At 39.4% G+C, this 26,508-nt stretch overlaps 1 protein-coding gene across 5 annotated transcripts in view; it reads right to left on the reverse strand.

The window, feature by feature from the left end:
• The window catches only part of rnf4 (ring finger protein 4), a 69,368-nt gene extending 56,832 nt beyond the window's left edge, over nt 1-12,536 (reverse strand). For 4 of the 5 annotated variants that reach the window (XM_051928404.1, XM_051928402.1, XM_051928406.1 and 1 more), the window contains exons 1-2: nt 12,381-12,536; nt 6,031-6,189 (exon numbers count right to left, since the gene is read on the reverse strand). In XM_051928404.1, coding sequence (XP_051784364.1) covers nt 6,031-6,039 — 9 coding nt within the window. In that variant the 5' untranslated portion in view covers nt 6,040-6,189; nt 12,381-12,536. The remainder of the gene's footprint in view (nt 1-6,030; nt 6,190-12,380) is intronic. The other variant, XM_051928403.1, reaches the window with a different exon arrangement.
• Nucleotides 12,537-26,508: the final 13,972 nt, after the last annotated feature.

Genomic DNA, 26,508 nt, shown 5'->3' on the forward strand with positions numbered 1-26,508 from the left:
GTGACATTAACTTTATTGCATTAATAAGATAGATAGATAGATAAGATAGATACTTTATTAATCCCAAGGGGAAATTCACAAATATGCATCATAACAAAATTACACAGATACATAAATTTGGGCACCCCAACACAGATATTACATCAATACTTAGCTGAACCTCCTTTTGCAAATATAACCACCTCCTATAGCTTTTGATGAGTGTCTGGATTCTGGATGGAGGTATTTTTGACCATTCTTCCATATAAAATCTCTCCAGGTCAGTTAAATTTGATAGCTGCCGAGCATGGACAGCCTGCTTCAAATCATCCCATAGGACTGTGACGACCATTCCAGAACATTGTACTTCTCCCTCTGCAGGAATGCGTAACTTCAACTTTGTGACTGATTCTTGAACATTATCCTGAAGAATTTGTTGATATTGGGTTGAATTCATCCGACTCTCGACTTTAACAAGGGCCCCAGTCCCTGAACTAGCCACACGGCCCCACAGCATGATGGAACCTCCACCAAATTTGACAGTAGGTAGCAGGTGTTTTTCTTGGAATGCGGTGTTATTCTTCTGCCATGCAAAGTGCTTTTGGTTATGACCAATGTGGCACGCGGCTGGGGGTGGCACCCAGCTGGGACGCCCAGGAAGACCGGAGGAGGGCTCATGCCTCCTCCAGACCACGAGGGGGCGGCCGCCCTGGTTCCTTTGGGGGCCACGGGTACAAAACTGGGAAGCTCAACCCTGTAGGGGCCCGTGGTCACCACCAGGGGGCACCCCCATGCCTGGAGAACCCTGAACCCCAGCACTTCCACCACACCAGGAAGTGCTGGGGGGAAGAAGAGTGGGGACACCTGGAGTGCTTCCGTGTACGCAGCCGACACTTCCGGCAATCTCCCACTGACACGCCCCAGTGTGGCGGAACACACCTGGAGCACATCCGGGTGCTCATAAAAGGGGCCACCTCCCTCCACAGGATGGCTGGAGTCGGGTGGAAGAAGGATGAGGTCTGTGAAGGGAGACAGAGGAAGAAGGAGGCGGTCTGAAGAGAGGCATAGTGTGGTTTGGCCTGGACTTCGGGGGAGTCTGTGGGTTGTGTGGCACTTATAGTTGTAAATATTAGTGTATAAATAAACGTGTGGTGGTGATTATAACATGTCTGCCTGTCTGTGTCCGGGGCTCGTTCCACACCAAATAACTCAATTTTTGTCCAAAGCACTTTGTTCCAAAATGAATCTGGCCTGTCTAAATGAGCATTTGCATACAACAAGCGAATGTGCAGAAAGGGCTTCTTTTTCATCACCCCGCCATACAGATGTTCTTTGTGCAAATTGCGCTGAATTGTAGAACGATGTACAGATACACCATCTACATCAAGATGTTCTTGCAGGTCTTTGGAGGTGATCGGTGGGTTGTCTGCAACAATTCTCACAATCCTGCACATATGCCGCTCCTGTATTTTTCTGGGTCTGCCAGACCTGGGTTTAACAGCAACTGTGCCTCTGGCCTTCCATTTCCCGATTACATTCCTTACAGTTGAAACTGACAGTTTAAACCTCTGAGATAGCTTTTTGTAGCCTTCCCCTAAACCATGATACTGAACAATCTTTGTTTTCAGATCTTTTTAGAGTTGCTCTGAGGATCCCATGCTGTCACTCTTCAGAGGAAAGTCAAAGGGAAGCACAACTTGCAATTGACCACCTTAAATACCTTTTTTAATGATTGGACACACCTGTCTATGAAGTTCAAGGATTAACAAGCTAATCCAACCAATTTGGTGTTGCAAGTAATCAGCATTGAGCAGTGACATGCATTCAAATCAGCAAAATTACAAGGGGACCCACATTTTTGCACAGCCAGTTTTTCACATTTGATTTAATTTCATAGAATTAAATACTGCTTCACTAAAAATCTTTGTTCTGGAAACACCTCAGTACTCAGATGTTCCTAGGTAATGAGACATACCACTGTTATCTTTTTGTTGAAAGTAGAGTAAATTATTATGCAGGCTGAGAGGGGTTCCCAAACATTTTCATATGACTGTATGTTGATGCAGTGCTTTATCATCAGCAAAGCGAGTCACTTTCATATGTAGTTTTTACCCATGATTTTCTCATGTAAATTGATCTGTCTACAGTACGATAGAGCTTTGGTATCAATGCACGCCCCCTGACAATCCTATATATTTCCCCTGAATTCAAAGTAACCAAAGTTTAACATACTCATTAACACATGCACTATGTACAGCACATCACTTTTTCCACATTTTGTTATGTTACAGCCTTATTCCAAAATGGATTAAATTAATTTTTTCCTCAGAATTCTACACACAACACCCCATAATGTTAACATGAAAAAAGTTTACTTGAGATTTTTGCAAATTTATTAAAAATAAAAAAACTGAGAAATCACATGTACATAAGTATTCACAGCCTTTGCTCAATACTTTGTCGATGCAACTTTGGCAGCAATTACAGCCTCAAGTCTTTTTGAATATGATGCCACAAGCTTGGCACGCCTATCCTTGGCCAGTTTCGCCCATTCCTCTTTGAAGCACCTCCCAAGCTCCATCAGATTGGATGGGAAGCGTCGGTGCACAGCCATTTTAAGATCACTCCAGAGATGTTCAATCGGATTCAAGTCTGGGCTCTGGCTGGGCCACTCAAGGACATTCACAGAGTTGTCCTGAAGCCAATCCTTTGATATCTTGGCTGTGTGCTTAGGGCCGTTGTCCTGCTGAAAGATGAACCGTCGCCCCAGTCTGAGGTCAAGAGTGCTCTGGAGCAGGATTTCATCCAGGATGTCTCTTTACATTGCTGCAGTCATCTTTCCCTTTATCCTGACTAGTCTCCCAGTCACTGCCACTGAAAAACATCCCTACAGTGAAGCATGGTGGTGGCAGCATCATGCTGTGGGGATGGTATTGGCCTGGTTTCCTCCAAACGTGACGCCTGGCATTTACACTAAAGAGTTCAATCTTTGTCTCATCAGTCCAGAGAATTTTCTTTCTCATGGTCTGAGAGTCCTTCAGTTGCCTTTTGGCAAACTCCAGGCGGGTTGCCATGTGCCTTTCACTAAGGAGTGGCTTCCGTCTGGACACTCTACCATACAGGCCTGATTGGTGGATTGCTGCAGAGATGGTTGTCCTTCTGGAAGGTTCTCCTCTCTCCACAGAGGACCTCTGGAGCTCTGAAAGAGTGACCATCGGGTTCTTGGTCACCGCCCTGACTAAGGCCCTTCTCCCCCAATTGCTCAGTTAAGATGGCCAGCCAGCTCTAGGAAGAGTCCTGGTGGTTTCGAACTTCTTCCACTTACAGATGATGGAGGCCATTGTGCTCATTGGGACCTTCAAAGCAGCAGACATTTTTCTGTAACCTTCCCCAGATTTGTGCCTCAAGACAATCCTGTCTCGGGGGTCTACAGACAATTCCTTTGACTTCATGCTTGGTTTGTGCTCTGACATGAACTGTCAACTGTGGGACCTTATATAGACAGGTGTGTGCCTTTCCAAATCATGTCCAATCAACTGAATTTACCACAGATGGACTCCAATTAAGCTGCAGAAACATCTCAAGGATGATCAGGGGAAACAGGATGCACCTGAGCTCAATTTTGAGCTTCATGGCAAAGGCTGTGAATACTTATGTACATGTGCTTTCTCAATTTTTTTATTTTTAATAAATTTGCAAAAATCTCAAGTAAACTTTTTTCACGTTGTCATTATGGGGTGTTGTGTGTAGAATTCTGAGGAAAAAAATGAATTTAATCCATTTTGGAATAAGGCTGTAACATAACAAAATGTGGAAAAAGTGATGCGCTGTGAATACTTTTCGGATGCACTGTATATTCTTTAGAAATGTGTATCAGAAGTTTTAAATGCAACATAACAGTGTACAGTAATATTATTTTGGGGGGGTGAATGACATTTTTTAATGATCTGTGCCAGTTCACATAAAGTTGAACTTGTAAATTGAGGTTCTACTGTAGAAGAAAAAATTCTATAAGGACTAAGAGAGAAAGATTAAAAATTCTGACTGAAAGGGTTATGCAACCTTCTACATAATGTGCTACTAATGTACTGGTACATTTGAGCTCGATTGACTCACATTAGTGCTCACATGAAGGGAGTAAATATAAACTTAATTTAGGGAGACAATGTGGATATGGTAGTAAGGGCACATACAGATTTCTGGCATATTGTTTGTTTAGTTTATCCACACCTTAAAAACAGTTAAGGATTAAAAAAAACATTTTAATCAAATACTGTATTTCAGATATGTTTTGTTTATAATAAATTTCACTTGAAATATTTTTCTAAAAAATGAAGCTACAGGGCATTATAAAGCAAAACTTTTCTCTGTAGTAAAGGTTAGCCGAGAGTGAAATAAAATGGCTGAAAACATTTAAAAAATGCTTTAAAGAAACTATCAATCTTTTATTCTTGTAATGGAAATATTTTGAAAAAGGGAACATTTAGGGTCACTTTACAATTAAGCAAATAGTATTCATTTTGCTACTATGAATCAAATGATTTTTGTCAAATCAGCGGTATTCTAGCCTTCAGTGTGCTAAATCTGAATTCATGAAGCTGACATATTCAAATTGAAGGCTGTTGAAATTTCAACCTGGTTAATATACTACATATGAAGAAAGTAAGAAAGGCTTGAGCAATGTGAGAACAGTTAGAGAACACAAAATGACAGAAAGGCTACTTAGGGTGCAGACCTATAAATACCTGGGAGTGCAGCTGGATGATAAATTGGACCGGACTGCCAATACTGATGCTCTGTGTAAGAAAAGACAGAGCTGACTATACTTCCTTAGAAGGCTGGCCTCCTTCAACATCTGCAATAAGATGCTGCAGATGTTCTACCAGACGGTTGTGGTGAGCGCCCTCTTCTACGCGGTGGTGTGCTGGGGAGGCAGCATAAAGAAGAGAGATGCCTCACGCCTGGACAAACTGGTGAGGAAGGCAAGCTCTATTGTAGGCATGGAGCTGGACAGTTTGACATCTGTGGCAGAGTGACGGGCACTGAGCAGGCTCCTGTCAAAAATGGAGAATCCAATGCATCCACTAAACAGTATCATCTTCAGACAGAGGAGCAGCTTCAGCGACAGACTGCTGTCACTGCCCTGCTCCACTGACAGACTGAGGAGATTGTTCCTCCCCCAACACTATGTGACTCTTCAATTCCACCCAGGAGGGTAAACGTTAACATTATACAAAGATATTGTCTGTCTGTATACCTGCATTGTTATCACTCTTTAATATTGTCTTTATCAGTATGCTGCTGCTGGAGTATGTGAATTTCCCCTTGGGATTAATAAAGTATCTATCTATCTATCTAATGAAAAAGATCCAAGTTTTATTTTGTCACTTTTAGAAAGTATGCCATTTTAAAGACTTGTTTTGTTCAAGGTTCTGTATATAAACTGCCTTTAAAAAGAAAACTAAACACTTTAAAATTTTGATTAAATCATGAAAATATTTCTAAAAAACAATCTATTTTTATTATAGAGAAAGAAAAAGACTAATCGCCATTGCTATTCAACATGTTACCCTCAGTATTTAATATAAAACACCCTTGACATTTTCTGGCTCTCTTCCTGAGAATAACAGAAGACAAAAAACAATTTATGTATGAAAGCACTGGGGGAGCCTCATAACTGACAGTTAATTTATTTTAAGTACAGAAATGATCATGTTAAGGACACACAAGTTAGCAAAATCAATTGAACAGAAGACATTGTCAAATTGGCTTATGAGTAATGTCAGCAGTCTTCATAATTTTTGAGCTTGAAAAATTATAGGATGCTATATACTTCAATAAAAGCAGTATACAAAGCTAAATCCCTTTTATTTAAAAAAAATAAGTATAGGAATCAACTAAAGAAAAAGGCTGAAACTGTTCAGTTTTCTAGAAATGATCCAGTTCTATTTAAAATAAAACCAAAATTAACCATGTTATTATTTCTACTGTAAGTTTCTGATTCTGCTACTTCTAATGAACAAACACAAAATTAAGCCAAGCAATACTTACTGTGCTCATTGTTTATGAAATGAGTCTAAATAAAGGTGCAGAAACAGAAGTACCATTTAATGTATAACAAAGGTAGCTGGGAAGAATGACTGTCAACATTCAGATGTCTAAATTGTAGATTTGCACCTTTCCGGCAGTGCACAAGTACTCCAGTTTAACCTGTAGAAATATAAGTACACAAAAACAAATATTTCCTTTTATGAAATCCATTTACTGTTATACATAACAAATATTGTGGTGCATATTTGAGATTTGCTTAAAAACATGTGAGTCTACACTATAAAAATAACTATTTTCACTCAAATATGTACAGGAGGATGAAAGAAGACAGCAGATGAGATTTCCTTAAGACAGGAATGGTTCTAGAAGAAAGTAGGTAATAGCAGCCATGTTAATGGCAAAAATGGCTAAAGAAGCACATGTTTAGCCTAAGTATGAAAGGGAAGAAGCAATGTGTTTATGATTAGTGACAATGAATAATAGGAGTATCACTGGAAGAAGTATAGAAGTAATGTAAATAAAAGAATAAAAGAAAAAGTAGCATACTATGTTTACAAACGATTAAATGGAAAGGCAGCAAAGTGAAAAAGCTAGGTATTGGATATAATGTGTTCTACCAATGGCATAACACTAAAAGAAGTGAAGTAGGAATAATTCCACAACAAGAAATGAAGGAAAGAATTGTGGACGTGAAACATTGTACTGATTGAATGATGTAGATCAAAGGTTTGCAGAATGGAAACAGGCCTATCATAAAGTCAGCTGCTATGATAATGCTGGGACCATTAAAGAGGAAGTTATTTCCCCAGAAGATGTTGTCTATGGATTAGGAGAGACAAATGAGCAATGCAGAAACATCCTAAAGTTTGCACAGAGACATGAATTAAAGACTTTAAACTCTCAACTTGAAGAGAGACAACACCACTTAGTAATGTATAGCAGTGGAGGGAGGAGAACACAGGCAATATTATGATGAAAAAGAGTTCCAAAAATAGCTGAGAAACTGTAAATACTTGCCTTCTGAAGCAGTAATACAACAGAGTAATAAAAGCAGATCTAGAAATGGTGACATTTAGGAAAGGTGAGAAAAAATGATAACCTGGAAGGGACAGATGGTGGAAACTAAAACAGCAGAGATGGGCTGGCTGAAATAAAGGGAACTGTCCAAAATTTGCAAGGCTTTTGGAGCAGATGGCTAAAAATGATAAGGGATGTGGGAAATGCAGAATATCAAGTAAGAAAATGAATGAAGAAGAAACCTTGTCATGCAATTAAGAGACGGAAAGAACTGTTAATAAAAAAAAACATGAATGAAAAAGAGAGCTTCCATGGATAATGCTTTTTGCAGATTATCTTGAGTTATGTGAAGATACAAGGAAAGACCTGGATATAGATTATAGAGATGTGGAGAGATGCTGCAAAGGGCCATGGAATGAAGATAAGTGAATCAAACACTCACATTTTCTGCAACTATGGTGGAGAGGGCAGCAATGGAAAAGTGAAGTTAGGAACAGCAGGGTTAGAAGAAATTGAATCCTTTGTTACTTAGGATTAATGGATGAATGGGATAGGGCACTAGAGGCTGAAATTAGGTGGATAACAGAAGCAGAATGGAAAAAATGTTAAGAATGGGTAGCAGAATGCTCTAAGACAAAAAATAGTATTTAATTAAGATGTTAGTGATGCCAGCAATGTTGTATAATGCAGAAGACTAGGACACTACTACAAGGGAAACTGAAAAAATGGATATTCCACAAATGAAAATGATGCTATGTAAGTACAGGGCAAAAAAGATAGATCAAACATCCATCCATCATCCAACCCGCTGAATCCGAACACAGGGTCACGAGGGTCTGCTGGAGCCAATCCCAGCCAACACAGGGCACAAGGCAGGAACCAATCCCGGGCAGGGTGCCAACCCACTGCAGGACACACACAAACACACCCACACACCAAGCACACACTCACACACCAAGCACACACTAGGGCCAATGAAACTAGGTAAATCTGGGGAAGCGTAAAGGTGAAAGGGATGTCATGATAGACATTAGAGAAAGGACACCAATGAGTTGGAAACTTAGGAAGACAAGAGGAAAATGGTGTACTAAGGACAACTTTAAAGATGGAGCTGACAGACTGGGAAAGGAAGACAAAAACCGTAAGGAAGGAGTGAAGAATATGTAGGAGAATGGGTGTAAAAACCAGATGATCTGAAACACAAAGATGGATAGATACACTTACCCCAAGAATAAAGGAAAAAAGATAAATTTCTAATTTGTTTTTTATGGATGAATGAATACTAGATGAGAAATGGGGAAAACATTAGGTAGGTTTGGGCAAAATTTGATATTATTGGGTACCTGGACACATAGAATAAATGCTGACTTTTTTCCTTCTTGCCAAATGACATCATATCTCCCGACTACATTTTAAAAGTAATTTAAAATATTCTTTCGTGTAAGTGCAAACTGATCAAGACAATGATTATTTCTGTCTGTCTAGATTTTACTTAATTGTATAGTGGCTTTTCCTTTCAATTAGTTTTAACCTTAGAAAACCATATTACCTTTCCATTACTCACACTACCTGGTCATAGTCTTTCCTTTATACAGTGGAAGGAAACAGGCTAAAACTAATACCAAACCAAGACAGAATGTACTTGACACAGCTAGATGTAGGAAACCAGTATTTTAGTTAGGCTTAGCGGGGGACGGTGGTAGCACTGGTGACTCCTAATAAGCAGACTGGAGTTCTTGTCCCAGGTGCTCCCTGTGTGAAGTCTGAATGTTTACCCCATGTCCACAGTCCACAGACACGTAGATTAGGTGGATTGGGGCTACTAATTTAGCCCGTGTGTTTAAGTATTTGTGTATTAACCCTGTGATGGACTGGCGTCCTGTCCAGGGATTGTTCCTACCTTGGGACTGAAGCTTGTTGAGATAGGCTTCAGTTGCCCCACAACTCTGCCATGTATAAGAGGGTTAGGAAGACAGATTAACAGTTAGACTCACATTTTCCAGTTTCATAGTCAGTAATTCAGAAAGTCCAGATTGGTTTTGTTGTAGGAACATTTTATTCTTTGCTTGCATAATGCTGAATACGTTTTGACTAAAATTACACTATTGTGCTCTAGCTGTCAACAATGATGCAGAAAGCTCTAAAGAGATGCATCTTCAGTGTTTGAATTGGTAATAATTATTGTTTTTTATTACTTTAATTTGTGCCAGTTCTGTTTGTGGCATAGCAAAAGAATGAAATTTATAGAGTGTCTAAATAAATTCCTATTTTAATTACTTTAAGTCAAGTGCAATTATGGTCATGACACATTTTGAACATGGCCACACACAATAAGCAAAATACATATACTAACCCCTGAAAGGTCCTGCAAATATCAGTGGCATATTAAAAGACAGTCCTAGACTGACACAACTGCAGAGTGGAAGATGAAACTTTATTTTACATTTTGTGAAGAAACAGTTAAAGCCAAAGTATTGTCGTATAAACTATAAACACAGATCCAAAGGTCACTGTGGGTTATAACTACCAAGTACGTAAGTACATTTAGCTTACTAAAACTAATTTAAAATTGTCATTCATGTAGTTAAATGTTCACTGCATGCAAAAGACTAAATATACACTCACAGCAGATGATCTCTTTTCATTATATTTTTGTCTGATGTTATAAGTGTTAATGACATAAATATTTGACTAACTTTCATCCTTTAATATTCCTTTATTTATTCTCTGTGGCTATTCTCGACAAGGTTTAGCACAGTACATGGAATATTACAAGCTCTTTGCCTAACTGTTTTTGCTGCTGTGCAAACTTTCACAGCAAGAGTGAACACTAAATATTCAGACTGTTCTTTTTTAAGAAATGAACAAGCTGGAATAGAGAGAGTTATTTTTCTGGTTTAAAGCTACAGTATTGTTTGGCAAAATCCTAATTTGAAATAGGAACACAAATTGACCAACCCATGTAGCAAGGTCAATGGTGTGTATATTTTATTATTTTAATATTTCTTAAATGTGGCCTTTTTTATAATAGTCCATGCAATTCATAAAAGCACAAAACCATGGGCTCGGGCATCTGATTAGGATGCCTCCTGGACGCCTCACTGGTGAGGTGTTCTGGGCACGTCTAACCAGGAGGATGCCCCGGGGAAAACCCAGGACACGCTGGAAGAACTATGTCTTTCGGCTGGCCTGGGAACGCCTCGGGATTTCCCCGGAAGAGCTAGTAGAAGAGGCCAGGGAGAGGGAAGTCTGAGCATCTCTGCTCAATCGGCTGCCCCCACAACCCGATCTCAGATAAGCGGAAGAGGATGGATAGATGGATGGACAAAACCACGGACAGACTGGAGACAAAAAAAAAATGAATGCTCGTGATGCATGACATGAATACATTATCTCAGCTATGTGCCTTTTGGAGCAGTTTGTATTTTCGTTCCTCAATGAAGGGGCTCAACTCAGTTCCATAAAATATAGTACGAAACTAAACAAATACAAAGATTAGTAGCTGGTTTAAAAATAAAGAAAACATGGTTTAAGAATGCTAATGTGCAAGTGCCTTCAGTTTTATCAAATGTGGTAAGTTTCTAAAAAAAGAAACAATCCACAACACAGACACAATCACACTGCTAGGAATAACTAGGAATGAGCAAGGATGGGTCCTAACAGCCTATTCTATGGTGAATGGTGCAAAAAAATATAACTAAACATTTACAAGCACTCAGTCCAACTTAGAGAAAGGAGCAGCAGGAGACAATTATGTGAGCAAGAAGTGCAAGGTGAAATGAGGCCCTGGACAGAGCAACAATTATTCTCAGCACAAAAAAAAAATAATATATATTAAATAACAACAACAACAAAAAAACAACAGACTGCTGCTTTCCTGGTTTAACACTTTGAAATCCAAGCAATGTGGTAGGTTTTTAAATCCATGTTTAAAATGATCATAAAGTAATTTTTCTTCTTGACCAAAAATGAAGAGATTTTAACTTAAAAAATACAAGTAATTAAAATTTTTAAATCTATTAGACCTTCAGGAGGATTTCCCCATATCAAAATGCCAAATGTGATGGAAATTAATTTGACATTTTTCAGCACATTTCATTAGTGCAACTGATAAAGTTCTTTTCTAAAGTATTTTAAACTTTTATAGCATTTTACTAGTCTATTGTCTCTGAATGCACAATATTTTTAAATGAACATTCTAAGCACTACAGACAGTACAGATACTGGAAAAAATTCTACCACCACCAGAACAAAGTCCTGCGCAGACACCTGTGATGTTGCATTGAATCCTCAAAGATGAAGCTTTAAGAAAAACAATAAAGAGCTACTTATTTACATTTATGTTTGACAAAATGCCCAGTGGGGGGCTGGGCAGTCTTTTGGCCAGGAATTTCTACAGATTTCGTTTTTTTTCCATCTTAACTGGATTTTTTTTTTCCTGTTTACACTGGCCAACTGACCTTATCATCGTACTGTCACTTTGAGTCTTTAAAAAAACAATTACATATTTAAAGACCCAATTTATCTTACTTATACATCTGTCTTATGCAAATGTGCATTCTTTTTGTATACTTTTTCGTTTCTAATTTTATTTTGCTTGGCATATAATTACTTCTTTATCATCTTGTAAAGCACTCACCGTTTATATGAAAACTTTCTATAGATATAAATGTTGTTGTTATTATCAAAGAGGCAATGTTACTGGAATAAAATGGCACCTTGAAAGTAACAAAGCCCAAGCTATATTTCACTTGTATAATCCACCACTTATAACAATTAACTGGGCACTATGAACGGCAGATCTCAAAAGAAGCAGGGAGTGTTAATGGGCAGCTAATTAAACAAAACAATACAAGAAAAATAAACTCCGATCAAGACGACGGAGGTCGATGAGCAGCACATGAAAATGGAACACTGGAAAATAACACATTCGAGAGATGACATACATGCGATCACTCCATTCAATTACTGTATTTTGCTATTCTAAATAAACGTAACCCTAACAAAACAGACATAGTCGGTCTCGCACATTTCCTCACTAAACAGACGCGGACACAAACATGGGGGCATTCGCTGAATTCTGAGCATATTCGGGCAAATTTCATTTGTCGAAAACTGTCACAAGTTGGACAATTTTAATAAACATTGCCTTACGGTGAAGTAACAATTGAGAACATGCCAACTAACAAAGCGCTAAGGCTTTCTGCGACATACTGTAAAAATAAAGAAAGCAACCTCGGTCAAGATTTAAGTATATCTGTAACAGTGTTAAAAAAAAACATCTGAATGAAAATAAACTAGATTAAGTCATAGTTTAAAAATTACATAATTACCTAGCCCGAGCCTCATTCGCTTCCGCTTAGCTTAAAAGCCGCTGTTACTCCTCAATGCTGCAAGAAAACGCTTCCGTTAAACATGTCACGGGAAACCGCATCATGACGCTCAGCACGATGGGTAATGTAGTCATTGGACACCCAAATTCACTGGTAAAGTCGCATTCTTCACGTTATTATTCAGGATGCGGATGCCTCTGCTATGGTAGTCATATAAAACACCTGTTTCGTAAGCATATTTTACATTTACGTGTATTTATATTCACCCAAAACGTTACATGCTGTGAAATTAAGAGATATTACATAAAATTAATTAGGAATTGCCAGTCCATTTACCAGAATGTCTGTGGGATCTGAGAGAAGACCACAGTTCCTGCGGAAACCGTCATGAGAATCAATCAAACTGTAGTCTTACGATGTGGTAATAGTAATAGAACTGCAGCTGCATCTTCTAATAGTGACAGAATACAGAAGGTTTGTATGGGCTGGCTGCATTTCTTCAGTGAAAGACAGAGGCGTGACCACGGGGGGGTGGGGCTGGGGTGGGCACTGCCCCCCCCAGAGACAAGCCGTGCCCCCCCTGCGAAATGCTCTGTCAGTCCAATGAAAACTCTGGCGAAGAATAACATTTGATTTTCAAAACTGAGTTGCTTTCCAATCGGCCCGTTTGAATTTGTGGCGTATCCGTCAGTGTCTCCTCCACTAGAGAGGCACCGTGCTGCTCACGGTTCACTTCGCCGCACATTTTGCAGCACGTTTTGAACCTGTTGACCGCATTCTTTAACTAAAACAGCGTATACGTTCCATTCTTCTTTTATTTTCTGGTTGGTAACACCAAAGGCTATGCATAGGTGGCTTATTAAAAAGCAGACATCTTCAACCTCTGTCCCTCCTCAAGCTGCTGGCTCCATGGTTGAGCCCAGCACCGCTGGTACCAACACGGAGCACAGCGCACCCACGTCGGCAACTGAAACTCCAAAAGATGTAGATAAGCCTACACAATCCTCCAGCTCTGCGCCCGTGTCGGGTACTCCAAACCTCTGACTTCAACAAAATATACAGTCCGGTCTGCCTGACTTAAATATGGATAGCCCATCCCAGCCTATTTTAATTAATTATCCCAAGAGCGCGTTCGGAAAGACACTCAGATGTTTTAGTGCAAGCTGGTATCAGTCTCGACCATGGCTTGAATATTCTGTTGTCCGTGATGGCAGCTTTTGCTTTGCCTGCCACAAATTTAGTGTTTCCAATTCGGACCAAGAGGACATATTCACCAAACACAGCTACACTAATTGGAAAAAAAGCTCTAGAAAAAGACGGTGGCGGCTTCCACAAACACGCGTCTAGTATCCCGTACGTCAGAGCCATGTCTGCATCACAGCACTCACTCACATCACTGCATTCAGCGGCATGCGAAAGCTCTTTCTCTACTTTGAACCGCATTCTCACTCCACTCTGCCGAACAATGTTGCATTCAAGGAAGATAAATTTAGTCATTCTGGCACATGAGAAAAACATCACAGAAAATCTAGACATGAATGAATTTATTTCAGAATTTGCCAAGAGTAACCGCAGACTGGTCCTGTAGATAATATCCAGGTTAAACACTGGAAACTGATGTCCTATAGCCTCCCATGACTACAATGAGCCACGTTTCTGTTCTTGCTCTCATATGTTGTATACATTTGACTTTATTGATATTTACCTTGTAGATGTACAGTAGTTCTATATTTGTTCACAAAAAATAATACAAGTTCCATTGCCTCTGTTAATTTTATTGAACAATAGGTTATGATTTATGCCACAATTTTTGCTTTTATATGTTATATAAAACTATGTTGTTATTATTATTTGACCCAACCCTACAAAAACGGGGATGGATGGATGGATGGATGGATGGATGGATGGATGGATGGATGGATATTTTTTGCCCCCCCAGACAAGCCAAATGCCCACCCACACATGATGTTCTGGTCACACCTCTGGTGAAAGATGAAGTGTGTATCTCTTATAGGATAACATATTTTTTTACAGCATAGAGGCATAGCATATAGCAGTATTGACTGTCCATGGAGTTTACATGTTCTTCCCAAAATGTCTGCATGGGTTTTCCTGCAGGTACTCTGGTTACCTCCTACATACTAAGTAACTTGTAGAGTCTGTTAAATCAGTGAATCGAAAGTGGCCCTGAGTGAATAAGAGTGGTAGGGTAGGGGTGTGTGTATTTGACAATGTGGGTTTCAAGATGTTACATTATCTGTCAATGATCATTATGCAGTCATATGAAAAAGTTTGGGAACCCCTCTTAATTCTTTGGACTTTTGTTTATCATTGGCTGAGCTTTCAAAGTAGCAACTTCCTTTTAATATATGACATGCCTTATGGAAACAGTAGTATTTCAGCAGTGACATTAAGTTTATTGGATTAACAGACAATATGAAATATGCATCATAACAAAATTATACAGGTGCATAAATTTGGGCACCCCAAAAGAGATATTATATCAATACTTAGTTGAGCCTCCTTTTGCAAATATACAGTAACAGCCTCTAGACGTCTCCTACAGCCTTTGAAGAGTGTCTGGATTCTGGATGGAGGTATTTTTGACCATTCTTCCATATAAAATGTGACAGCCTTTCTAAAACATTGTACTTCTCTCTCTACATGAATGCCATTGTAGATTTCAAACTGTGTTTTGGGTCATTGTCTTGTTGGAATATCCAACCCCTGCATAACTTCAACTTTGTGACTGATGCTTGAACATTATCCTGAAGAATTTGTTGATATTGGGTTGAATTCATCCAACCCTCGACTTTAACAAGGGCCCCAGACCCTGAATTAGCCACACAACCCTTAGCATGATGGAACCTCCACCAAATTTGACAGTAGGCAGCAGGTGTTTTTCTTGGAATGCAGTGTTCTTCTTCCGCCATGCAAAGCGCTTTTTGTTATGACCAAATAACTCAATTTTTGTCTCATCAGTCCAAAGCGCTTTGTTCCAAAATGAATCTGGCTTGTCTAAATGAGCATTTGCATACAACAAGCGACTGTTTGTGGAGTGAATGCAGAAAGGGCTTCTTTCTCATCACCCTGCCATACAGATGTTTTTTGTGCAAATTGCGCTGAATTGTAGAATGATGTACAGGTACACCATCTGCAGCAAGATGTTCTTGCAGGTCTTTGGAGGTGACTGTGGGTTGTCTGTAACCATTCTCACAATCCTGCACATATGCCATTTCTGTATTTTTCTTGGCCTGCCAGACCTTCTGGGTTTAACAGCAACTGTGCCTGTGGCCTTCCATTTCCTGATTACATTCCTTACAGTTTAAACTCACAGTTTAAACCTCTGAGATAGAATTTTGTAGCCTTCCCCTAAACCATGATACTGAACAATCTTTGTTTTCAGATCTTTTGAGAGTTGCTTTGAGGATTCCATGCTGTCACTCTTCAGAGGAAAGTCAAAGGGAAGCACAACTTGCAATTGACCACCTTAAATACCTTTTCTCATGATTGGACACACCTGTCTATGAAGTTCAAGGCTTAACGAGCTAATCCAACCAATTTGGTATTGCAAGTAATCAGTATTGAGCAGTTACATGCATTCAAATCAGCAAAATTATAAGGGGACCCACATTTTTACACAGCCAGTTTTTCACATTTGATTTAATTTCATACAACTAATACTGCTTCACTAAAAATCTTTGTTTGGAAAACATCCCAGTACTCAGACGTTCCTAGGAAATGAAAGACATACCACTGTATCTTTTTTGTTGAAAGTAGAGTAAATTATTATGCAGGTTGAGAGGGGTTCCCAAACTTTTTCATATGGCTGTACATTCAGTGCTTCACAGTGGAAAATCCACCATGCTTGCCATACCATTTAGAGATTTCTCTCCTTTCTCCATTCTGCAAATTTAAGAATGTGTTCTTTTTTATTGAGTTGGATCTCCACTTTACCCAAACACTTGTAAAGTCCATGACTTCAATAAACTCCATGCTCTGCAACAGAAAACATACCAAGGCCAATACAAACCTGAAATGAACCAATCAGGAGGATGGAACAAAACTTCTAATGGCAAGTTTATTCTGTGCACACATATAGTGAAATCTGTTGTACTCAAATGTTATTGCTTCTAAGAGTGTAAACCTATTGTACATCTGGACAGATCTGATCATTTTACTGTCACCTACAAGTCTATTTTTGACAGTGGCAGCTCTTACTTATTTACATCAGGAGTTCTTAAATGTGTTTGGGGGAATGTTTTTTGTTTATTATAATACATGTGTTTTTTCTTGAGCTTGTAAAGTTTTAATTTCACCTTTAGGACAGATGAAGTATTTACAGTGCATCCGGAAAGTATTCACAGCGCATCACTTTTTCCACATTTTGTTATGTTACAGCCTTATTCCAAAATGGATTAAATTCATTTTTTTCCTCAGAATTCTACACACAACACCCCATAATGACAACATGAAAAAAGTTTACTAGTCTCCCAGTTCCTGCCGCTGAAAAACATCCCCACAGCATGATGCTGCCACCACCATGCTTCACTGTAGGGATGGTATTGGCCTGGTGATGAGCGGTGCCTGGTTTCCTCCACACGTGACGTTTAATTTATTTTTAATAAATTTGCAAAAACCTCAAGTAAACTTTTTTCACGTTGTCATTATAGGGTGTTGTGTGTAAAATTCTGAGGAAAAAAATGAATTTAATCCATTTTGGAATAAGGCTGTAACATAACAAAATGTGGAAAAAGTGATGTGCTGTGAATACTTTCCGGATGCACTATCTATCTATCTATCTATCTATCTATCTATCTATCTATCTATCTATCTATCTATCTATCTATCTATCTATCTATCTATCTATCTATTGTGAAGGGTGCTGCCCAGGAACTTTACCCGGCTGGGATGTCCACAGCTCAGAAGGACAGGTAAGGACAACTGACCCACGGCTTTGTCTCCCCAAGGGCCCTTGATGGCAGAAGCATTGCAGCATTGGCATGGATTCCCACGGGGCATCATGGGGCTTTTCAGCTCAGCCCTGTTGGGTTCTGTGGGAGCCACCAGGTGGTGCTGCAGAGACTGAGGAGCCCTACTTCATGGGGCTCCAACTTTACCTGGAATTGCTACTGGGCCATGCCTTGGGGACACCGGAAATACTTCCAGGGATGAAATAAAAGGAGCTGCCTGCAATAGCTCAGAGAGCTAGAGTTGGGAGGAAGGAGGACAACATTTGTGTTATTAGGGGAGATAGTGTCTGGGATAGAGAGTGAGAGACAGAAAAGGAGGCAAAGAGTTGTTGTGTGCTGCTTGTGCTTTATGCTGTATTGTGGCTTTGGTGGGAAACGCTAATAAAGGAAGAGTTTTCCATAATAAACACTCTTTTGTTCATTTTATACTTGTGTCCGAGCCTTTGTGTCAGGTGTTTGTGGAGCTGGACCACTCCTTGGTGGTCTCAGTATCTTATTTATCTATTGTGGGTGCCCAGAAGGATGGACAAGCATCTTGGCTGGATAACCGAAGGTTTCATACTTGTCAGGGAGTCCATAATGGAAGGACCAGGTGAACGGGCTTACTAGGAGCAGGTCATTCCTCCACACGGCAGGTGGTATTGTGGCAGAAATACGCGGCTCAAAGAAGGCACTCAGAGACCTCAGGATGTGCAGGCAGAATGGTACTCTTTTATTATAAAAAGTACAGAACTTTCTCAATTCAGTGAAATGAGCAATTAGCAGGGCTGCCTTACTTTTTATTACAGTTCTTATCAAGAGTTTACCTCACTCAGTTCATTTGTCTCCCCTATCTGACTCCAAACTTCCTGTTGCCTCAAATTAGCTCCACCAATATTTCCCAACCTAATGAGCGTAGCACTTCCTTCTATCCATCATGGACATCTGACAGGCCCTCTCCCCACCTTGAACCCATCCAGTTCCTGCCACCATTATCTCTAGTCCTGAGCTGACGTTCACCACATGGAGAGAAGGGAGGGTTCTGCCTGTTAGCCTCTCTCTACATACCTGACCTTGACTCATGAAATATTGGTGTTTCCAGCTTTCTAAGAAAAATAAAAAATATACAGGCACATACTAACTTGCATTATGATATAATGCTTATTTTAATATTTGCTTATGATTCTTTTTGAATATATGCAAATCATCAACTTTAAGAATACAGTAATCCCTCCTCCATCGCGGGGGTTGCGTTCCAGAGCCACCCGCGAAATAAGAAAATCCGCGAAGTAGAAACCATATGTTTATATGGTTATTTTTATATTGTCATGCTTGGGTCACAGATTTGCGCAGAAACACAGGAGGTTGTAGAGAGACAGGAATGTTATTCAAACACTGCAAACAAACATTTGTCTTTTTCAAAAGTTTAAACTGTGTTCCATGACAAGACAGAGATGACAGTTCTGTCTCACAATTAAAAGAATGCAATCATATCTTCCTCTTCAAAGGAGTGCGCGTCAGGAGAGAGAGGAAAGCAAACAAATCAATAGGGCTGTTTGGCTTTTAAGTATGCGAAGCACTGCGGCACAAAGCTGTTGAAGGCGGCAGCTCAAACCCCCTCCGTCAGGAGCAGGGAGAGAGAGAGAGACAGAGAAAAACAAAGTCAAAAATCAATACGTGCCCTTTGAGCTTTTAAGTATGCAAAGCACCGTGCAGCATGTTGCTTCATGAAGCAGCTGCACACAGAAGGTAGCAACGTGAAGATAATCTTTCAGCATTTTTAGACGAGCGTCCGTATCGTCTAGGTGTGCGAACAGCCCCCCTGCTCACACCCCCTACATCAGGATCAGAGAAAGTCAGCGCAAGAGAGAGAGAAAGTAAGTTGGGTAGCTTCTCAGCCATCTGCCAATAGCGTCCCTTGTATGAAATCAACTGGGCAAACCAACTGAGGAAGCATGTACCAGAAATTAAAAGACCCATTGTCCTCAGAAATCCGCGAACCAGCAAAAAATCCGCGATATATATTTAAATATGCTTACAAATAAAATCCGCGATAGAGTGAAGCCACGAAAGGCGAAGCGCGATATAGCGAGGGATCACTGTATACTTTTCTATAATGGGAGTGTGCCTCAGGGCTAAAGCCAATTTTGCACACCCACATGGTTGCATGGGAAATTGAGCCCAGAAACACAACCCTGTCGGGGTCTTATGGGACCGCCAGAGAGTGCCGCCAGGGTAGGACTGCCCAGGTTTCTGCACATCCATAAATGCTACAGATGACTGGGACAAGAGACTGGAAGCAATTCCTAGGTTGAGTTTAAAAGAAGGCCCACTGCCTCATTTTGGTTGAGTCAGATTCAAGAGGCAGCAGAGAAAACTCAACTGGAGAAGAAAAGGAGTAGTGATTGCTTTATTTTGTTGGTAATTGTATGAAGAAGGTGTTGGGGCTTAATAAAAACCCTTTATTTGGGCAAAAAGTGTGTTTGGGCATTATTGTGTCTGTGGTTTGGGGCTCAGTGGCGCCACCTTGTGGTCACACTATCAATAAGCAAAAGGTTTGGTGCCCCTATTATCTAAATGAGCCACAAGCGAAACAGATGTGTCCACACAAAGACCCTCCTCACTAAACTTCATTAAGCTCTTCAGGCTTTTGGTATAAGGTCCGTTCTTTGAATCCTAACCAATTATGTATGCTACATTAAGAAACAAAGATGGAAACAAAAAGTCTTGTACTTAACACATTTTTCAAGTGCAAATGGAACCTAAACTCACTCCTATGTGTACAAATGTGTGTCTGTCTGGAATTGATTCATACCTTGCACCCAGTGCTGCCAGGATAAGCACTATAGCTGCTTCATTCCAGAACTGGACTATAAAAGTTTGGAAATAGATGGATGTACATTTCATCTCATACCACTCCTTTTTGCCACTCTAATCTAGGATGACTGAACAAGGGAACCACATTCAGTATGAGACAGTAATGTAACCAGGACCAGTTATCTTACTACTGAATTTTAAATCTTGACAAACATTAATGGAAACAGAATTACAAAGCTATTGTGTGGATAGATCTGGGGCATAATTAATGTATTTGTCAAATTTCCCTTTTCTAAAATTAAAATAATTATCCGTGTAATAGTATGCAGCTTTGGTTTGGCTTCATTTCACAGCTGGCCAGGCCTGACATAGCAGTAATTAGGAGTTTAATCTGCAGTCCTTTGTTGTAAATAAGACAGAGGAATAACTGTCAGAAGATTGAGGTTTATCTGTTGTAGGCTAATAAAACACACATTGTTAGAATTTTTTGCCATCTGTTGTGTGGGATTGATAAGGACAATGTTTCTGGCTGAGAATAAGAAAGAGAAAGAGACTACATGATTTTCATGACCAAAGAAACGAAAGCCTTGAAATTATATTATTATGAAGATGGACACATGAAAGAAGACAGATAAAAGAAAAGTCTTATAACAGGCTGGAGTCTGATACTAAAAAATAAAATGCCAAAATCAAAACACAAGCCAAGAATCAAAGTCAAAAATGAGCAAAACTAAGTCGCAAGACTAAACATTTTTAATCCATAGGTTGGATACCTGAGCTGGTGAATTGTCATCAACACAAAAATGTGAGACAACATGTCCACCAAGAGAATGAAGGAGCAAATAAATCAAACAGAAAATAACAAAAGAAGTAAATTTTCCCTGTCTCATTTCTATGCGTACAGCTGGGTGTACATAAAGCAGTACAAATTAACGCTCTAGCTCTTACCTATTTCATCACATTATTCTCCTCTGGAATAACAATGTACAAGTGTATGTTGCTTGAAATTGTTCCAGAACTTTGGGAAATACTGTATCCAGCCCAACGTCAGAGGCCCCCTCTCCACTCTCACCAGTTCTTACGATTTAGGCAAAAAGATCTTTGTAGAATTTTGCGTCAGGATTATTTAATATTTGGGAAGGTTTTTGATATCCTGTACGCTTATTTTCATAAAATGTTAATAATTGTTATTGTTTTTATTTTTTCTGACTTTGTTTATTATGGGCACTGCTATTTTTGTGGTTCTCTTGCTATGATGCAATGCTGAGTTGTTAGGGCTGTGGCTCTAAACTCTCACCATGTGACAGCACTGGGGTGACACGTTATACGCCGGTGACACAGGCTCAGTGAAATCTGTGGTTGTTCTGGGTTCTTTGTTAGTACGTCTGACTCTTCTTAGTGATTAATGAGTGCAGGACTTTTGTTGCACACAAATATTGTTTGTAATTGGACTCCTAACCTAATTAAACAAGGTGTTATTTCCCAGTTTCTGTGTTTTGGGGTCATAATAGAAATTACAATACAATAATTTGATAGGTTTAGTTTTATTGTGGCGCAGTGGTAGTGCTGCTGCTTTGCAGTAAGGAGACTGTGGAAGATTGTGGGTTCGCTTCCCGGTTCCTCCCTGTGTGGATAGCGCTTTGAGTACTGAGAAAAGCGCTATATAAATGGAATGAATTATTATTATTATTATTGGAATGTACCAAACACTCATGTTTTTTACATGGGGATCAATTAATGTTCCTTTAAGATGATTTTTAAGATTTTCATAATCATTGTGATTTTCATTCTGCTCTTCTGGTTATTTAATCCATTATTTAGGATGTCTCGATGCATGCTCAATAATCCAGGTGAGGAAATTCTAGAAAGTTAATTCTGTTCATCTGGACATCTGTTTTTTTCCCTGAGGGAGATACGTTACGTCACTCATCCAAGTGACTTCCTCAGTCTCAAATAGAATCAACTTTCTAGCATTATTTAGCATATTAGTTACTTTAATGCTGAAGTAGTTGTAGCCTTTCAGTAGTTAGGGTTGTTTCCCCATGTATCCATTCTGCTTATTGCCAATTGTCATTAGTAGGGCGCAATTAAGGAATCAATCTACACAGAGAAAGGGGAAATGAATAGCACAACAACTAAACAGAGACATTCATTTAAAGCTATAGCCAAAATAAACATGGAGTTCTTCTAAATGTCTTAGAAATGCAGAATAAAAGAAGAGAAAAAAAGTAAATGAGATCAGGTAGAGGTAAAATGACTCACTGACTGCGAAACTGGTTGAAGCAAAAACCTACAGCTCCAGTTCTTAGTTTGAGAACCACTGGTTTAGAATATTAGTAAGCAATTTTGAATATAACTTTGCCTAGCATTTTGTTCTTGGCACATAGTGTTCTTCACCTGTTTTTGACTTTTGTTACGTGTAAGGTTTCAATCCATCTCCCAATTCCTTTCTTGCCAGCTTCATTTTCAAGCAGGGAAATTTGAGTTTAAAAAAGAAGATGGATTTGCTGAAATAAAATTTAAACTCGGGTTATAATCCACAAATAAACGATGAAACTAAAGTAGTTAATTGGGATCTGGAAAAGTATCTTAGGGGTACCATTGGTGGCCTTTCAATATAATTGTGTTGTATTTCAGCCAGGGTTTAACCCCTGACTGGAGCTCAAATTCTTGTCTTGTGTCTTCTTTGTTCATTTTTGATTGTTTTGTTTGGTTTTATTATTATTTTTTTTTATTATTTGCATTATTTAATTTTGTCATTCTATGTCTGTCTGCCTCTGTTAGATTCCTTGTGTTTTTTGGGTGTATCCCTGAGAGGCAGGGCTCCCTTGTCAATCTCCTTTGAAGGACTGCTCCCAGCCCTTTAACGCTCATAGAAATTGTATCCTCCATGACTCCATAACTACATCTATCCCAGTCACTCAAAATTGGATCAAAGATATTTCTTTATTAACCCCATTGTGTTGGAATACTATTTTTAAAAACATTATAAATTCTTCTAGGAACTCTAACCACCAACATATCCCATGTAAAATTGTCCATAGAATTTATTATTACCCTAGGAATTGTTTCCTGATGTGTTTAGGCCCTGATTCACTCTGCCATCAGTGTGCCCTTGATGCTCAGTTTTGCTGTTTTTTGGGCTTCAATTGCTAAGGCCTGCTTCTCCATCTTATCTACTGTATCTCTATCCCTTGCTCTCCTATTCTAATTCTGTTAGATTTCCCTACTCTCTCTCTTTCCCTTCACTATTAGCACATTATTTCATTGGTCACAAAGCAGCCAAAGTTGTAATAGTCTCCCAATGGAAGAATCCCAAATCTGTCACTTTCTCAGTCCTCTTTTTACAACCAGCTTTATTAGAACTGTCAGCCGGGCGGATTAACGAGCTACCTGCGCGTACTATTAGTAAATGGGAAAATACTCTCTCCCTGACTGCATTCCTTGATTTCAATCTGAATCTTTTCTATTAGATTTCTTTCCTCAGCCAGGCATGTGGTCCTCTTACCCAGGTCAGTGACCTGTGTATCCCATTAGTCCTAATCTGATATCCGATTTGTTAAATAGATAGATAGATAGATAGATAGATAGATAGATAGATAGATAGATAGATAGATAGATAGATAGATAGATAGATAGATAGATAGATAGATAGATAGATACTTTATTAATCCCAAGGGGAAATTCACATACTCCAGCAGCAGCATACTGATACAAAAACAATATTAAATTAAAGAGTAATAAAAATGCAGGTAAAAACAGACAATAACTTTGAATAATGTTAACGTTTACCCCCCCGGGTGGAACTGAAGAGTCGCATAGTTTGGGGGAGGAACAATCTCCTCAGTCTGTCAGTGGAGCAGGACAGTGACAGTTATAAATTGTTCTGGGTTATTCCCTGGTGGAGGGTTTTTCTTCAAAATATGAATATGAAAATGTCTTTCCCTTTTTTTGCTGCTTTATTATTTGTTTGACATCAATAAAAAATGGATTACAAAAAAAAGGGTGAAGAACATAAATGCTTTAACTAAGAAGATTCAAGCTGCTGTGTAGGAAGTGGAAAGATGGGGTGGTCAATGGGGATTTCAGCTTTCAGTATCAAAGGAAAAGGTTATTTATTTTAATGAACAAGCTACAAAGGCAGTAGATATTAACCTAGATGGACAGCCATTAGGGCAGATTTCAGAGATTAAGTTCTTTGGAATGTGGATGGATGAGAAGCTAGACACCATGATCATAAAATAATTGGGAAACGAAAGACTATCCTTAATATGTCTGGCGTGGATTTAATTGGGGGGAGGCTGATAGGATATGTATGGTCATCTTGTACTATATGTGAATTAGATCAGTAATAGATTATACGGGTCTGCTGCAGCATCTGCTTTGGGAGAGTTAGATAACATACAAGCCCAACCCCTGCGTTTGTGTTGTGGGGCAGTAAGGTCTACCCCTATTGCTGTCCTGCAAGTGGAAGTGAGACAAATGCTGTTATATTTAAGAAGAATACAAATGTGAATTATCGGATACATCTTTATGGTCATCTGAATAATCACCCAACTAAAAATGTATTAAAAGATTGCCGGGAACATCAAGAACAGAAGATTTGCAGTTTCAGATGGGTAAGAAATAAGCAGACAGAAGCCATGAATTCAATTGGAATAACATCTGCACATAGTCTTCCTTTATCTGTCATTCTACCTTGGTTATTTATTTAGCCAGGTTAGACTTGACTCTTCTGGAAAAGCTGTTGGAATGTACACAGGGTACTTTCCAATTGTAAATACATATATGACTCAGCAATATTATGGTATGCTTCCAAGTTGAACAGATGGATCTAAAGATCCAATTTCACACCATACAGGGATAAGCAGTATATATTCCAGAATTTCAAATTTCAATTAGATTAACATTACAGTGGGTAGAAGATGTTTAGGCTAACCATACTGTTGTCTGTTCTGACTCATTTTCTGTACTGTGAAGTCTTAAGGTAGGTGTACCTGATAGCTATGAAGATAGTGTTATACGTAAGACAGACATTATTAAGGCTGCAGTTTCTGGGAGTAAATGTCTGATTTTTGTTGATACCGGCGCATGTGGGAAGGGAGGGTAATGAAATATTTGGCAGGCTGGCCAAACAGTCGGTGAAGTTCAAAATGTAGAAATTTCAAAGCCCAGTTAGGAAGGAGTAGGCATAGGTTTTAATTAAAGATTATGTTTGTGGACTTTGGCAGAGGGATACGAAAATAAAGGGCAGACATTTAAATGGGATCCAGAAAAGCATTTTGGAAGGGAGGTGGGTCCAGAAGGGAGTAAGTCATAAAAATCCACATCAGAATTGGACATACTGGTCTGATTGTAATGTTATTTTAAATGGGAAGGCATGCATCAGGAAAATGCAGATGGTGTCAATGTCCAGAGACAATTTTATAGCATTGTTAGACTGTAAAGATTATGAAAAGGAAAGAAAGCAGACCATCAGAAATAAACATGTCACACTGGATACTGGTTGGATATGATTGATCCCAGCTGGAGTCTTTACAGTTCATCTCCATGGAGGAACATACATTGTGTTTTTTTCTGTTTTAATTTAAAGCCTTGTCCACATTTTGAGGCCTAGTCAGGCCTTAAGCCTCCCATTTTCCTGGAGCAGATTGTGGCCTGCATTTTGGGTCTTTTTGAAGGCCCCACCTTTTTGCCATGTGTGGGCTGCTGCAATTCAATGAATAGGAGTGCTGCCTTTCTAATCACTGAAGTTACTGTGAATGTGCTTTGTCATTCTTTTATAGGCATGTGTCAGAGGGGGACACTTTTACATTTTTTTGTGCACTGGGTGGTTCCATTAGGCACCCACTGTTGGGACTGGGGGGTGAGAAGTTAAAAGGCTGTCTGTACTTATTAATGGTATTTGCTGTCCTGCAAGGGAGTCACTGTTTTGAAGTTTGGCCTTAGAAGAATGTCTGAATTTACCTGGCTTGGAAATATTGCTTCCTAATCAGCATGTCTGTACTTATTAATGTTTGGTAACCATACATTTTGTTAACTTGTGTTTTTATTAATTGTTAAACCCAGGCAATTTAGATGTGCCATTGATTAAACTGTTTGTCCAGGACTGACAACAGCAGGGGCTGAAGTAAATATAAACTCCTGGCCAGCAGAAGGCAGGAGGGACAGTCCACAGGAAATGCTGCCAAGACACTCGGACAGGGCGCAGGGGCTCGCAGGCAGACAAGGGTACCTGGCTGGCACGACGTGAGGCACAAGGACGGCAACACTTCCAGGGAGGAAGAGACAGCTCCACAAAGAGACGCCAGATGTGGGTTCAGCGAGGGAGGGAATCTGCATGAAAGGACCCAGCAAAG

Source organism: Erpetoichthys calabaricus, chromosome 5, assembly GCF_900747795.2.
Source record: "Erpetoichthys calabaricus chromosome 5, fErpCal1.3, whole genome shotgun sequence".
NCBI classification, from domain to species: Eukaryota; Metazoa; Chordata; class Cladistia; order Polypteriformes; family Polypteridae; genus Erpetoichthys; species Erpetoichthys calabaricus.